This window comes from Littorina saxatilis, linkage group LG5, assembly GCF_037325665.1.
Source record: "Littorina saxatilis isolate snail1 linkage group LG5, US_GU_Lsax_2.0, whole genome shotgun sequence".
NCBI classification, from domain to species: Eukaryota; Metazoa; Mollusca; class Gastropoda; order Littorinimorpha; family Littorinidae; genus Littorina; species Littorina saxatilis.
The window spans coordinates 35,982,022-35,998,040 of NC_090249.1; the positions used below are offsets into that span (position 1 = coordinate 35,982,022).

The 16,019-nt window shown below is 43.8% G+C and overlaps 2 protein-coding genes across 2 annotated transcripts; one reads left to right on the top strand and one right to left on the bottom strand.

The window, feature by feature from the left end:
• Nucleotides 1-1,183: 1,183 nt before the first annotated feature.
• LOC138967749 (ATP-dependent DNA helicase pif1-like) lies at nt 1,184-15,458 on the bottom strand. The gene is made up of 5 exons (XM_070340405.1): nt 14,848-15,458; nt 7,148-7,471; nt 4,495-4,600; nt 2,922-3,119; nt 1,184-1,286 (listed from the first exon to the last, which is right to left on the bottom strand). The coding sequence occupies exons 2-5, from the start codon at nt 7,281-7,283 to the stop codon at nt 1,184-1,186; spliced, it is 543 nt and encodes a 180-aa protein (XP_070196506.1). The 5' UTR covers nt 7,284-7,471; nt 14,848-15,458.
• Nucleotides 8,234-12,562, top strand: LOC138966991 (uncharacterized). The gene is made up of 3 exons (XM_070339408.1): nt 8,234-8,688; nt 9,453-9,819; nt 12,139-12,562. The coding sequence occupies exons 2-3, from the start codon at nt 9,559-9,561 to the stop codon at nt 12,226-12,228; spliced, it is 351 nt and encodes a 116-aa protein (XP_070195509.1). The 5' UTR covers nt 8,234-8,688; nt 9,453-9,558; the 3' UTR covers nt 12,229-12,562.
• Nucleotides 15,459-16,019: the final 561 nt, after the last annotated feature.

A 16,019-nucleotide genomic window follows, 5' to 3' on the forward strand; every position in this document is an offset into this window, starting at 1 on the left:
CCAGCAACGCAGGCAGCATACAAGCAAGGGATTGAAAGCTTTGAGGTTTTTAGAGGGGAACATGGTTTGGGGCATGAGTGGCCTGTACCGTCACAGCATGTTATTCATTTTGCTGCCCATCTCTCACTAACGGGAAGGGCCCATACAACGGCTCGCACCTATTTGGCTGGGATTGGTGCAAAACACAAGCTGAATGGATGGGATGACCCCACAGAGCATTTCCTGTTGAAGAAGTTATTGCAGGGCATGGCTAAGCTAGATAGACGACAGGATCAAAGGAAACCTATCACTTTTCAGAGACTCAAGGATTTAATTGGTGTCCTCCCGGGGGTGTGTGCTAATACTTTTGAACAGGCACTGTTTACAGCAGCCTTTTGCTTTGCCTTTTTTGGTTTCTTTCGGGTCAGTGAAATAGTGGGCCAAGGGAACGCAGTAAAGGGAGGGCGAACTGGGATCAGTTATGCTGATGTGGTACTAGGAGAAGACCTGACCGTCCATATTGCGGGGTCGAAAACAGACCAAGCAAACAAGGGCGAAAAGGTTGTGATGCGTAGAGTCGAGAGGCATCCCCAAGTTTGCCCAGTGAGAGCGATGGAGGCTTACCTTAGGGTTAGACCATGTGGACCGGGCCCGCTGTGGAAGCACTTTGATGGGTCATCACTGACCCGATACCAATTTCAGGCGGTTCTAAAGAAAGGGGCTAGCGTTCTGGGTTGGAAAGTAAACAGGTTCACTTCCCACTCATTTCGTATTGGGGCAGTATGTATATACTTGGAGTGATAGTATGGGTCTTGTGTAAATAGAATAGTGGTCAGGTTTTCACCGCCAAAAATTTTTGTGTGTTTGTATGAGGCTGGTTCACACCGCTGCAGCGTTTGTTTTTACTTTGTGTTTTTCTTTAATATTTCAGAGTTACTGCTTTGGAAGGTTGTCACCTCCAAGTAGTGACGACAAAAGGTACATGTATAGAAATGAGTTCATGTTTTAGTCCTAATCCACCTTTTCTATAGTAGTTCCAGGAGTCCTTATCCTGGGATCAAGTCTGGTGGTCAGGCTTCAGCAGTTCTGCAGTACAAAAGGCACTGGGCTTCAGCTACCGCTGCCGGTGGTGTGGGCTGGGAAGTCCGGCCTTGGGTTTCCCCGGGCTCGGGCCAAGCTGATTGAAGCACTGGAGGACGCCCCCTCACCGAGCTATGTGGTACTCCACGTCGGAGGGAACGACGTGTGCCGGGTTGACCAGAGGCACTGGCGTGAGGAACTCGATGAACTGGTATGCTTTGTTAGGGCTTTTTGCCCGAAGGCGACCGTTGTCTGGTCGGACATGCTCCCGCGAAATTCGTGGAGACATGAAAGCTTTTCCAACGGGGGAGAAAATTCCCGCAAAAAATTAAACCGAAAGGCGAGAGGCCGCATTATGCAAGAGAAAGAAAAGGGACGGATTGTTTACCACCCAAATTTTGAACACAGCCACCTTGCCGAAGATGGGGTGCATTTGAGCACCAAGGGGCTGGACCAGTTCAAAGCTGACTTTGAACTGCAATTAACAGCTATGATTTTAGGCTAAAAGGGGGCTGGAATGGGTACGGATTGGCGAAAAACATCTATAGAATAGCTGTTAGGTGGCGGAAGATAGGCATGGAAAAGGGGAACACTTTACATGTCTGTCTATTTCAGTTTGTTAAAGTTTTAAAACATGTAATTTCTAGTGAAAATGAAACCTTTTAGAGCTTTTCGTAGCTGTACTGCAGGACCCCAGTGTGAGCCCTAACAAGCCACGGGATGTGGTGCGGTTCGGGGTCCTGTCACCTCCAGATAGCCTGAAAGCCTAGAATTCCTCTGTGAGGAGCTGGGAGCAGCGCACTTACAAAAACAGCAGCATGTATGCCTAAAGAAAGCACTGGGTTGGTTTACATCACCCACATGCTAGCTGAGGTAGTGCTAGGATGGTCAGAAAGACCTGTTGCTGGTCAGTCAATCTGGGGCCAGCTAACTGGGGGGGAAGGGGTTGCTAATAGTGTTCACTCTAACCATGTCTATCTGCTACCTATCCGTGCCCATTCATATGCCAAACATGTATAATACAAAGATTGCAACATGTGGAAAAACATGAATAAATGTGTATTGAACTGTTCATACCTCTTGTGTCATCAACTTACCTCCCTTGGCATAGTAGAGCGAATTGCTGATCATCACTTTTGTAAGTGCATTGACAAAGTATAATTGGCCCAGCATAACTGTAACGGTTATTTGGATTGGTATCCTAACTGCGATCGCCCAGTTGAAAAAAGGTTATGTGTGATACCACAACTGGAGGATCAGTGGTAGGATAGTGATTGGGATAGAATGTCATTTGTGATGCCAAGGGTGGTTTTTGTGTTGCATGGTTGTTGTCTCGTAATAATATGGTTTTATGTGATCATTATCATTGTTTTATGATTGCTTTATGAATACAAATTTGGTTGCAAGAAAAAATGTTTGCTGTCTTTTGCTGGAGAGCATACTGGGTGGTGCCATAAGTAATGCATATTGGAAGACGTAAATTTAGAGTGGTCCATTTTGATCGTCCAAAAGAAACAGTAAGAAAAAGTTTATTTGCCTCAAACCTTTGGACTTCTGGTATTTTGTTGATTGTCCTTTGCTCATTATAACTGAATCTTATTTGCAAGAAAGCAACACATACATATTATTCAACTGAGAGATAACTCCTGGGACAAAAAGGTCACATCCTATGTGACATTTTGTGACACTCTGTTGTTTAGTTCCAACGAAGCTAAGTTTCACGCTACACTTTTAATTTCAGAGTGTAGTTTATCAACCTGGAGTATGCATCACTAATTTATCAACCCTTTGTACAAGAGTAGCATGATGATTGATGATAAAAATGTTTATGAGTGGCAACAGAGACAAGATAATGAACTTACCTTTTGTGCCTGCAACAGGTCAAATTTTCGTTGACTTCAGCGGAACCAACTTTGTAGTAGTCATGCACGGTAGAAGGTTGAGGAAGAACTTTTCTTGTGTCAAAGTTCACCACTCGCAAGCCTTCAATGCTTCTTGCTCGACCCAAGGCAACTCCAATTTGGCCAGGTTGGAAGACTTCTTCACAGTCAATCTCCACCCTTGAATGAAGAAACCAACCTTCTAGTTCTATTTATCACACAATCAAACATTTTTATTTACGATTTAAATGCGGTATGTTTGAATTGTTTGCTCCAATCACAAAAGTAGATCCCACAAAGTCTAGCTCCTAAACATGTATGTTGGGTAATAACATTTTTGTTGCTGGGTAAGTTGCCGAAAATGATTCCCCCCTCTGCTTCTTTCTCTTTGTAAACTTAAATTGTAGGGCTAGTTATTTTTCAGTAACTTACCCAACAACCAAAATCACAACGGGTCGGAATCCTTGATAGCTCATGGGTAGAGAATGTACACATTGTGGATCTACTTTTTGCGACTCAAAAGTTCAGAACACTCTAATGTACAAAATATACATTTCTGGAGCAAACAATACAACCATACAGCAACTACAGGCTTGAACATATGAATCTCAATATGAATTCCATGAGTTTGGTTGTTTTCTGAATTCAGATCTGCCGTGCACAATCATTTATAGCTAGCACGATTCCAAGGCAAGTAACTCTCATGTTTTGTCAAGCAACACGAGTAGTTCCCCTTTCAGATTTTAGCTGCAACGACAAGAGACTGCAATCCGACGGTAAGTTTTCAACAATATTTCATTTTATAAACAGATCACACCCAATCAAATGCAAACATCTAATCAATGTAAAGAACATGCAGCAGTTTCACACCCTATTTTGCCCCAGAAAACTGAACTTCATACAGTTTTTAACATTTGAACATGGGTGTAAAACTTCGTCTGCTAGTCACATTCAAGGAAAGAACATTTCCTGAGCGATACCAAAACATGAACAGAACACACACTATCTGACTTTACCGCCACAGCAGAATAACAACATAACTGTGTAATTGATTTTAGTCAAGAACAGGAAATATCAAAAATAATGGTCTCAGTTCGCGGTCATGAAAAACATCGCATTTTTCATGATCCGCTAACTTCGACGATTATTTTTAATAATCACTGAGACTTGGCATGTAACCTCTACATAACTAGCCATACAAGTTTACAGAGAGAAAGAAGCAGAGGGCAAAAAAAAGAGAATAATACATGGTTTGCTGTGTCGTACCAGATTTGTTTAGTTAAAAAAAATATATATTGACCTGCAAGCGAAAGCACACAATTTTTGTAGGCCATGCAGTTAAAAAAAAAGCAATTGCAGAAAATAACCTATTAGTCATATGTGTATGTTGAGATCATGGGAGTTTGTGAAACATAGGTGCTCAGTTTTAACTGGTTGACCACATATTGGTATTGTTTGGCTCTCTGGAACCGGGCATCACTAAAGCGGGATGCAAGTCTCAAACACATGCAAATCCTGGTAGAGTTATTTCCAAACATTGTCTATTGCAAGCTACCTTTCAAGTGTCAGTCCTTGAGCTTTGTGGATGGTCAGTGCGAAGCTAGGAACTACTTGAAACTGATGCCTCACAGCGATGTCCTTCTTCTGTCGAGGATCATGGACTACAAACAAAATGAAAGTACAATCTTATCAATACATCTATACATATCAGGGATGGCCAAATCTCGAAATTTTAACTCACCAAACGGGTGAGTAACTTACAAGAAAGTTACTTACTTATGCCTTTGACCTCGCCCTGGGCATAGGCTGCCAACAAGAGTTTGCACACACACCGGCTGTGAATATGGTCGGCAGCCTCAAAAAATTTTGTTATCTTCCAGCCTCCGACCCCCTTCCTGGACACCTTGCACATGCATTGCTGAAATCCAAAGTGATTATCCACAACACCATCCCTGACTCAGCGAACTCGCTAAGTCTTCGCACAAACGAATGACCGTACACCATGATATTTCCACACTTGCAGGATGACCCAGATTTCGCTGATCTAGCCATTGTTTTCGGAACGAAGACCTGGAGTTATGCTCAGCGCTAACTACACTGATCAACCACAGTTTTTCCCAAACAAATTGTGTCAGTGTGCACCCCTGCACCTTACGAGGTATAACTTGACCACATAAAAACATCAAATTCAGTACTTATTCCTTCGAACCAAGTCGAATCTCCCCTTCGATGAAAAAACTTGTCAGTGTTGTAGCGTCCCTTTTGAGAAGTGGCCTTGACCCTTGATAGCGAATCTATCATGACAAGAAAGGTGGACTAGGCCAGTGGACTCAAAATAAAGTGGGATCGGTCTTGGGGCCTGTCACTAAACTCCTCAACTTAAATTTCATTTGTATTTTTGAACAAAATATGACATTTTACTCAGATCTTGACAGTCACTGTTCACCTCGACTGCTAGCGCGGTCTTGGAAGAACACTGACTGTCTCGATCTGTGTAAAATGTTATATTTTGGTAAAATATTCAAATAACGTGTAGTAAAGTCTAAACAAGAAGGGCAAAGCCCATACGACTCACATGCTTTACACATTTTTCCTACCAAAATACATGTGACTTTGACCCAAGGTCAAGGTCATCCAAGGTCATGCAACACAAAGCTGTTAATTCAAGACATAGGAAGTACAATGGTGCTTATTGGCTCTTTCTACCATGAGATATGGTCACTTTTAGTGGTTCACTACCTTATTTTGGTCACATTTTATAAGGGTCAAAGTGACCTTGACCTTGATCATATGTGACCAAATGTGTCTCATGATGAAAGCATAACATGTGCCCCACATAATTTTTAAGTTTGAAACAGTTATCTTCCATAGTTCAGGGTCAAGGTCACTTCAAAATATGTATACAATCCAACTTTGAAGAGCTCCTGTGACCTTGACCTTGAAGCAAGGTAAACCAAACTGGTATCAAAAGATGGGGCTTACTTTGCCCTATATATCATATATAGGTGAGGTATTCAATCTCAAAGACTTCAGAGAAAATGGGGAAAATGTGAAAAATAGCTGTTTTTTAGGCAACATTTATGGCCCCTGCGACCTTGACCTTGAAGCAAGGTCAAGATGCTATGTATGTTTTTTGGGGCCTTGTCATCATACACCATCTTGCCAAATTTGGTACTGATAGACTGAATAGTGTCCAAGAAATATCCAACGTTAAAGTTTTCCGGACGGACGGACGACTCGGGTGAGTACATAGACTCACTTTTGCTTCGCATGTGAGTCAAAAAGGATGAAGTCTTACATCAGGAAGCCTTTAAAGTTTGTATGTGTGCTGTACGTTGTACAGTAAGCTATAAGGCTGATTGTATGTGTGCTGTACGTAGTACAGTAAGCTATAAGGCTGATTGTATGTGTGCTGTACGTAGTACAGTAAGCTATAAGGCTGATTTTGCAGATTCTTTTTTCATAACCTCTCAAAATTCACATCTATTTTAAGACTCCTTCCTGTTCCAATACCTGTTTTTCTGAAAATGTTGAACATTTTAGAAGTCAGGTTCCATTTTGAAGATAAATCAGAGTACATTGTGTAATAATTAACAATATCAAATATTCCATCCACATAAACAATGTGAGATGAATGGTGGTTTCTTGCCCGACCAGCGTTTTAGCCTGTTTGAGGGAAGCATATTGTTGTTTGTTTCATCTTTATGAACTGAGGATGGTTGTTTTTTTAAATTTTACCCAGGTTGTTTTACAGTAGATTTTAGACCCCTCAATCTAAAACTTATTCCTCCATTTTAAGACCATGATTTCTCTTTAACCCTTACACTGGTGCAATTCTGTAACACATGTTACATAGCCACTGGTGAATTAACAGAGAGAAAAAGAACAAAAAACGGTCATATAGGTTTTCGCATCCATGGAAGGTAATCGGAACCGACCAAACAGACTGAGCCAGTAGCGCAACATATGTCGTGACAACCAGGTGACAGTATAGGTAAAGTAGCGCGACATATGTCGCGACAACCAGCCTAAGGGTTAATAATCTCTGTATATTTACCCTTCCTCTTTTCTTAAGACCTATAAATTGTGTCAGATTTTGAATTGTCTCAAAAAATTGGGGTGGCGGGTGCCCACTGTAAATGAAAATGATGACAAAATAAAATGTAAACTCAGTAAAAATTCAGGTAAACAAAAAAACACAGGCATACCTGAGAAAGCAATACGGCTCAACTCCACTGTCATGTTGGTCTTCTCGAAGTGGACAACCACTTTGTCATGGTGGAGGTCCACAACATGACCAAGACTGCCGTTGACTAACTGGTCGCTTATGTTGCGGATCAGCATAACTGGACATTAATCTGTCTCTCTCACACTGTGTCGGCCATCCGCGATTCCTGACCAGCGGTGTAGAGTCATGGCTCCCACTGGTAGGCTCTGGCAAGCGATGCCAGTTGTTGCTGTCACTGCAACTTTTCGCCCGGATAACCGAAGACTGTGGCATAATTCTGCAACGAGTGTTGTTTTCCCAGTGCCTGTCAAACACACAAATAATTAAAGAGAATCGCAAGTACATTTTATAAGATCATGATTTTGGGGGTCAATTTCATAAAACCACTTGTAAATACTGTACTAATAATCAAAAACATTTTCAAAATTGATATACCTGTTAAACCTGTGATAAATATGTATATAATAAATATGTTTAAAATCAAAGAATTTACTCTTTTCTGAATGTGTGAGTTCTGTCGCGTGTTTCTTTCAGGTGAGATATTCTTTCGGCTAGCCACTCGCGAAGCTAGGAGGCGAGATTGTCTATGAAACGGTTTTGTGGCTAGCTACACAAGAATTAAACACCATTGGTTGATTCCGAAAAGGTCGTCTGCACTGGTCGGTAAAAAACCATGGACAGCCAATTGGATGGGCAGCTGAGTGACCGCCATATTTTCTCGCCAAGCGAGCAAGCCTAAAGCTACCTAGCGTTTGAGGCGAGAATTCTAGCGTCACTCGCGGTGAGATGTGCCCAAGAAACGGTACTTCCTCGCCCCACTCGCCTTTAAGAAACAGACTGGTGAGGTCTGTCTAAACTTGAAGTTAATTCATGACTCTTTGAATGTTTTAGAGAATAAATCATTTGTACTTGAACTCAACCACAGAAATAAAAAAAATTCTCTGGGCAAATTAATTTTGCAATTTACAATTTCAATACAATGCACACATAATTTAGTTGACATAAAAAGCTACAACTTTCACCTTCCAGCACAGCTAGTTTATAAAAACAAGCAAACAACAATAAAGACATTTAAGCCTCAATCGTAAATGTTGTTATGTCGGGCGAACGATGTACTCCTGTATTCTGAATTGGTTTATTCCTATTCAGCAGGCTACTGTGTCAGCATTTGGTCTAGAATAGGGCGACATATTTGGGTTATTCTCAGACAGCTTAGTCTGGAACCAAAATACCCCGGATGTCTAGCCAGCACCGAACGTGTGGCACAATTTTATAGCTCCAGTTTTCTTCAATTTGTCTAGCTATATTAGTCACCTTGGTTTTGCTCGACCTACAACACTAGTCATAGCAGTTTCAATTTAAAAGCAGTAAGTGCATTCGATTTTGTTTTTCGTTTTTACATCGATTCGAGGAGGAGAACGAAGTTTTTTTGGTAGTGTCTGACGAGTCGAGGGGAAGACAAAGGAAAACGGAACCAGTGTACACGCCACCGTCCGTGACCTACTTTCTTGCTGGGGTGTGGTAAGTGTTCAAGGTAGGCAATACTTTTGTCTGCCACTGTATCATGGGGACTCCAATCTCAGTGATAACACAACTTTCTCAGCAGTCGCCTTTTAGCTTGTGTAATTTGTAGCAAAATATTATGTCAGCTTGTTAAAAAGGGTGATACATGCCGGGAGCTGACCGTCTTCCGCACACTGAAGAAGGGATCGTGTCAGCGGCCACACATGTATAATAGTTGCAGCAAGAAAAGGGGGGAAGTTGGTGCTAGTAAAATGACTGGGGAATGTTGTAATTTGTCTGGTCACGATAACAAGGATAAGAGATGTACAACACAGACAATTTTGGTGCAACACAGACTATTTGGAAAACATGGCGGTTTCATTTTGCCATGCAAGTGTAAATTAAGGGAAGGGAGGTAACTACCGGATAACAGAGTACTCATCATAGGGGGTCACAAGTTACCTCCCATGTAGTGCTGTACCGATTTCAGTGGGATCTGAGGAATTCGAGGAAAGAACTTTACAGTGATTACAAATAATTAAGGTAAAGCAATCACAACAAGTTTGAGAAGTTAAATATCAAACTCAGACATTTTATTTAATTGTTGAATTTCGGGGGGGAAAGTTTTACTAAAAAATATTGGACAAGGACATTAAATAATTAGGTGGGGCTAAAGCTTTGATCATATAGAGCTGTACCTTGCCACTACAGGAACGGACGAAGGAAAAACAACACGGGGTTATAACATGGTAATTCAACTATTTATAGTCTGAGTGTTACAGATGTCGGGGAGAGGACGACCTCAACGCCGGGGGGCAGGCAGGCGACCAGCCAGACTGAGGTCGAGGTCACGCAGCCCAGTGCAGCAGCGACCAGGGCCAAGTGGCCATGGGCAGCCGGGACCGAGCCAGCGAGACCGTGGCCATGGACAGCCGGGACCGAGCCAGCGAGACTGTGGCCATGGGCAGCCGGAACCGAGCCAGCGAGACTGTGGCCATAGGCAGCCGGGACCGAGCCAGCGAGACTGTGGCCATGGGCAGCCTGGAACAAGCCAGCGAGACTGGTGGGATGAGGAAAGAGAGGCGAGACAGGAAGCGACAGCATCGTCGGATGTCCACGCTTCAGCGCCCACGAACGGAACCGATCCAGGTACAAGGGAATTACTGGAGAGACTAAGATTTTTAGAGGACGCTTTCGTGAACGGGGCGGGGGGACACAGGGGTCATAGAATGGACCACCTCTCTATAACAGTGACTCATGATGTCAGAAGGAAGATTGTAGAGGGGAAATCGATCGACCTGGCAATTCTCCTTGCCAAATCCTTTATGGACAGGCAAGAGGACAGGCAGACAGTGGCCTATGTCCTGGACGACCAGGGGCGCCTTGTCCCAAAGGAAGAAAAGAGGGGAAAAGGAGAAATGTCCCTAGAGCAGTGGACCAGTGCGTTCCACATATACATGTCGGTATACCTGGTGGCCCACCCTGAATGTTTGCAGGATATGCTGGCATATGCGGAATTAATCAGAGGAGCGGCCCGGGATTTCCCGGGCAATGGCTGGTTGCTCTATGACCAGCAGTTCCGCACAGTAAAGGAAGCAGACCCAACACGCCCGTGGGGAAACATCGACAACCAGCTGTGGTTGCAGCTGTTCTGTAAGCCAGCAAGTGTGACCTCATCCCTTGTTAGGTCACCTCCAGCTCAGTCTGCCAGAGGGGGGGACAGTGCCAAAAGAGGTAAGGGCGTGTGCCATTATTTCAACAGAAAAAGGGGATGCACTCGCGACAACTGCTCATACAAACACGCCTGTTCAAGCTGTGGTAGCTCCTCCCATGGAGAAGTCAGTTGTCGCAAGAAAGGGGAGGCTACCACCACATCAGCCAGCGGAGGGCAGTCCTTTCGGCCCAGAGCAAGGGACATGTGAACGTGAGGTGGTCCACACCCCTCCAGCACAGGACCCTCTGGTTTCACTTGCGGCAACACCAATAAAAACTGAAGCACTGTATCGTTGGCTGGCGGAGTACGATAATGCCAAAGACGCACACCTTATGCGCTTAGGGTTTGCTGAAGGTTTTAGGATTCCTTATACCGGGCCGAGAGTAGCCAGGGGGGCAGAAAATCATGGTTCCGCGCGTAAGCTTCCTGGTGTTGTTATGGACAAGCTGAAAGAAGAAGTCAAGTTAGGGAGGGTTGCCGGTCCATACGACCACAGACCTATGGATAATCTCATTGTATCGCCCGTAGGCCTCGTGGAAAAAAGTACACCAGGGGAGTATCGGTTAATTTTTGACCTGTCACACCCGCATGGGGGATCGGTAAACAGCGGCATACCAACCGAATACAGTTCAGTAGAATACACTCCATTTGACGCGGTGACAAAAATGATGAGGCGGCTCGGTAAAGGGGCTCATCTGTTTAAAATTGATATCACGTCAGCTTTTCGCCTGCTGCCGCTTCACCCTGATGATTTCTGCTTGCTGGGTATGCAAGTAAATGGGCAGTTTTACATTGATAAGGCGCTCCCTTTCGGTTGTTCCGTCTCCTGCGCTTTGTTTGAAAAGTTCAGTACCTTTCTAGAGTGGTGTGGACATAAGGCTTCAGGTTCAGAAAATTTGATTCATTATTTGGATGACTTCTGTGGGGGAGGGGTGTCATACATAGAGGCACAGCAGGGATTTGAAAAAGTCTTGCGATTATTCGAGGACTTAGGGGTTCCGGTGGCGCCTGACAAGTTGGTTGGGCCAACAACTTGCCTCAAGTACTTAGGGCTAATGGTGGACACCCAGAACATGGAGGTCAGAATCCCTCAAGACAAGTTGAACGAGCTAAAAGATAGCATTGGTGAGTTCATGTACAAGCGGAAGAAGGTAAAGCTAAGAGAAATTCAATCGCTGATTGGTAAGCTTAACTTCGCATGCCGGGCAGTGGTGCCAGGGCGAGCTTTCTGTAGGCGCTTGATTGATGCCACAATGGGGGCACGCAAACCGTTCCATAGAATCCGAATGACAGAAGCCATGAAGAATGACCTAGCCGTCTGGGGAAACTTCCTCCAACAGTACAACGGGGTGTCAGTTCTGCTGAGTGAGAATTGGGTTGACAACACATCGGTGCAGTTCTACACCGACGCCGCTGGAGCGGTGGGGTTTGGAGCTTATTTCCAAGGCCACTGGGCTTGCGGAGAATGGCCACCAGGACTAGCTGAAAATGGGGACATAACATTTAAGGAGTTGTTCCCAATAGTGGTGGCCGTCTTGTTGTGGGGCGAGCAGTTAAAGGACAAAAAGGTGCTGTTTCACTGCGACAACCAGGCAGTGGTACATGTCCTCAATAAGCAGTCCTCACGATCCAAAGCCTCAATGGGGTTGGTGCGTATTTTTGTTTTAGCCTGTCTGGAGCGAAACATCCTGTTTAAGGCGAAGCATATTCCAGGGCGCAGCAACAACTTAGCTGATGCGTTGTCTCGTTTGCAGCTGGACAGGTTCAGATTATTGGCGCCAGAAGCAGATCTGAGGGCAACACCAGTACCCAACTCCATCTGGCAGGTACTGCTGCAGAAATAAAAAGATTGGTGCGAAAATCCATGGCGCCATCTACCCATACTGCTTATGAACAAGGTGTACACCGGTTCGAGGCATTTAGGGACTCTCTTGGGCTGCCCCAGAGCTGGCCTGCACCAGAATCACAGGTATTGCATTTTGCAGCGTCTCTGTCTTTACAGCACTGTGCGCCAGCAACAGTTAGAACTTACTTAGCGGGTGTAAGCTGTAAACACAAACTGAACGGTTGGGAGGACCCCACCGACAATTTTGTACTTAAGAAATTGTTGCAGGGGTTGGCCAAGGAGGGCCAACGACAGGATAGCCGGCTGCCCATCACTTTTGATAGGCTAAAGCAGTTGATCAACATCTTGCCTAGCATATATGTACGAATCAGTTTGAGGTAAACTTGTTTGCGGCAGCCTTCACTCTGGCATTCTTCGCGCTCCTGAGAGTCAGCGAGATCGTCGGCCAAGGGGATTCCGGGCGTGAAGGACTCAAGTTGTCGGACGTTCAGCTGACATCACAGCTGTCTGTCAGAATACTAGGCTCAAAAACAGATCAGCTAGGGGTGGGTTCAGTGATACAGTTGAAGACAGTAGGTAGTCATCGCCAGGTGTGCCCGGTTAGGTGCATGAGAGCTTACTTAAGTGCGAGGCCAGCCGGAACAGGTCTTCTGTTTAAACATTTTAGTGGCGCGCCATTAACAAGGTACCAATTTCAGGCAGTTTTGAAAAAGTGTGCGGCCACCCTGGGCTGGCAAGTAAGCCGATTTTCTTCTCATTCGTTCCGTATTGGAGCTGCAACGACAGCTGTCATAAATGGTATGACAATGGAGGAGGTAAAAACATTGGGAAGGTGGAAATCACAAGCCGTACGGGTATACATAAGGGAATAACTTTGGGGATCCAGTGGCACAAGATGGCGGAATTTCACAGGTTTCGTAAACAAATAGAATAACTTTTCATGTTAATTTAATCTAGCAGTGGCTGTAACATAAGCAACGACAGCTGGTGCCTCGCCGCAGATGGTGTACACCTCAGCGAGTGGGGCAACAAACTCTTTGTTGCGAACTTAGAGAGAGAGCTAACATGTATAATTAGGGCAGGCAGAAGTGGGGTAAATTGCTAGCAATTTGTTGGCATAAGATAGACATGGCCACAGGCGAAAGTAATTCTGCTTGGAAGCACACACTATTCAGTAACTTTAACGATATCTGCAGGATCAGTAACTTTAACGATATCTGCAGGATCAGTAACTTTAACGATATCTGCAGGATCAGTAACTTTAACGATATCTGCAGGATCCTCCCAGGATTGAGCCCGTACAAAAGGCCATGTTGTTGTGGTCTGGTTCAGTGGAGGAGGGTCCTGTGGCTGCACCATTACCGACCTGTATCCATTGCTAGTCTTTCTCACCCTGTGAGAGCCAGGGGTTGGCGTGCTAAACAGAGTGATTTGGTTGGTGTACACCACCAGATTACTTCTGCAAGTATAGTACGTAATGGGCAAAACAGAGCTGAGACGTCAGCCAGGGGCCTGCTGATTTGCTGGTACAGATGAGGGCAATTGGATACAGAGAAGCGGAGGGGGTGCATTTCTAAATTAGGTGTTTAAAAAAGTGGAAACTACTGCCTGTGGTTATGTCTATCTCCCCACTCTGCGCCCGATTATGCCAAAAAGTAATAACCTGATAGAACAGCAATAGGTTTGTTCTGAACTTCTGTATTTGTGGCAGAGGAATAGTGTCTCAGAACAGCTAAATGTTTGGTTGTACATGGATAGACTTTTTTACCCTGGTCAGGGTGTTTTTGCTTAAGAGGAATGTACAGCAGCAAGTTTGTTGCTAGTGGAATTTTGAACCCCAGCCAGGGGAGTTTGTTGATGTGTGGATACACATGTGTATATACCAGCTCAATAAATGTTGGAACTGTTACTACCAGGGTGAAGTCTTAGATTGTGCGGTATGAGGATGGAAGTTGTGTGTATATATGTGTAAATATGCGATAAGTGGTGTCACGACATAAAACGCATTAAAACACATTTTTCCATGCAACAGTCTACAATATAATCTTTAAATCTAATAACAAACAAACAAACAAACAAACAAAGTAACAAAAACAAGTGACTGATGTCACCCAAAAACTAGCTGACTTGTCTTGATTCTTGAACTAACCACCACTCCAACCCTCCAGTCAGAATCGTATGCTTGTCCATGAAAGTAGGTCAACTAAGCAGGGGGCTGCTACTCGATTCCTTCACCAATTCTTTTCTTAGCCATCTTGAATCTTGATTCTCGCTAACAAAGAGACGGCCGGAGAGGCGGGGCTAACAGTGGGAGGAGCCATAATCATAACGACCGCGTTTTACAAAGTGAAACGATCACTGCAGACAAACATTACGTTTTGGAAACCTATTGTGGTTCTTGAGTTTACCTGGGGGCATAATAAACCAGGAATGAACTACATTTTAAGTTACAGCTTGCTGTTTCTTCAACAACATCAACAACAGCCAACATTTCTTTAGGTCTTCATCAGTTCATGTTACGAAAACTGGTAAACCGTCAAAGTTCTCTTTTTATCTAAACTTCAAGTAAGTTTAAAGCCTATTCATCAACAAAAGTAAAGTTAAGAAGTGTACATACCTGCTTGTCCAAGAATAATGACGTTGTGTCCAAGCTCGACTAATTCACGTGCTTCTTCCATTTAGAGTGGACAAGTCGAAAGGGCGGTCGAAGAACGCCCAATGCCGGAGCAGACGGTTTTCTGAGCATGCGCTGTAAAACTTTTACTGCGGAACGCTCCGGATGTAACCTTTTGTGGCCTTTGAACCTGGTTAACTGCCGGTAGGATTCGATCTTCGCAATGTTAAGCTCAAAGAGAATGTTTTGTGTATCATTTCACGTGTTTGGGGGCTGCTGTGTAACTCGTCAGTTGTAGTGGACTAATTGCAGGCCGCTAGAATGCTGTACACCCTTGAGAGCGTACGAAAAGCGGAAAACATCGGCGCGAGTTGCACTTTCGATTTGTCGAGGCTCCAGGTTCCTCTCATGGAGTGGTGTGGACACCGAGCCCGTTCTTGACAAACTTCTCGAAGTTGGTGAATGGTTATTTCGAGTTTGTTGCATGAAGTGAAAGCTTAATCATTTTTGTTTGTGTGTGAGTTTCGTGCGTTCGGGAAGGGGGTGCAGAAAGTGATGTAGAAAGCTTGAAACGGAGCGAGTCGGCAGTGCGGAGCACTGCGTTATATTCCTTTTTTACTTCTTCTCATAAGGCCTAAAAAAAAAATAGGTGTGGTTACGGTAACCCGACCTACCCTATTTTTAGGGGCCGATCCTATAACTTTTTATTACATTTGTCAAAAAAAAAAAAAAAAAAAAAAAAAAAACGAGTACAAAAAACGCAATGAAAGCGAAAGCGCCCGTGTCGCACACTTATTTCCCTGTCAAGTAAGTTTAATTTGTACACATTAGAAAAAAAAGTTAAAAAAAAAAAAAAGTGATTGCCTACCTACCTACCCTATTTTTTTTGGCTATGTTACCGTAACCACACCTATTTTTTTTTTTGGCCTAAGTAAACGCTCTTGAACAGAAAGAGGAGTCTATTTTCACAAAAATCTTCATGGTTATTACATAAATATATTTTTGTAGAGTCTTGGTGGTTTCAATGTTCTACAGTGCCTCTTATAATTATACGAAAAATAAATAATAAATTATGCAGATATATTTTTGTTTATCACATAAACGCTTTAATCTATTGGAATGTGTATATTTGCTTTTAAAACACTATTGTCAAGATCTCTGTTAGAATCTACCAA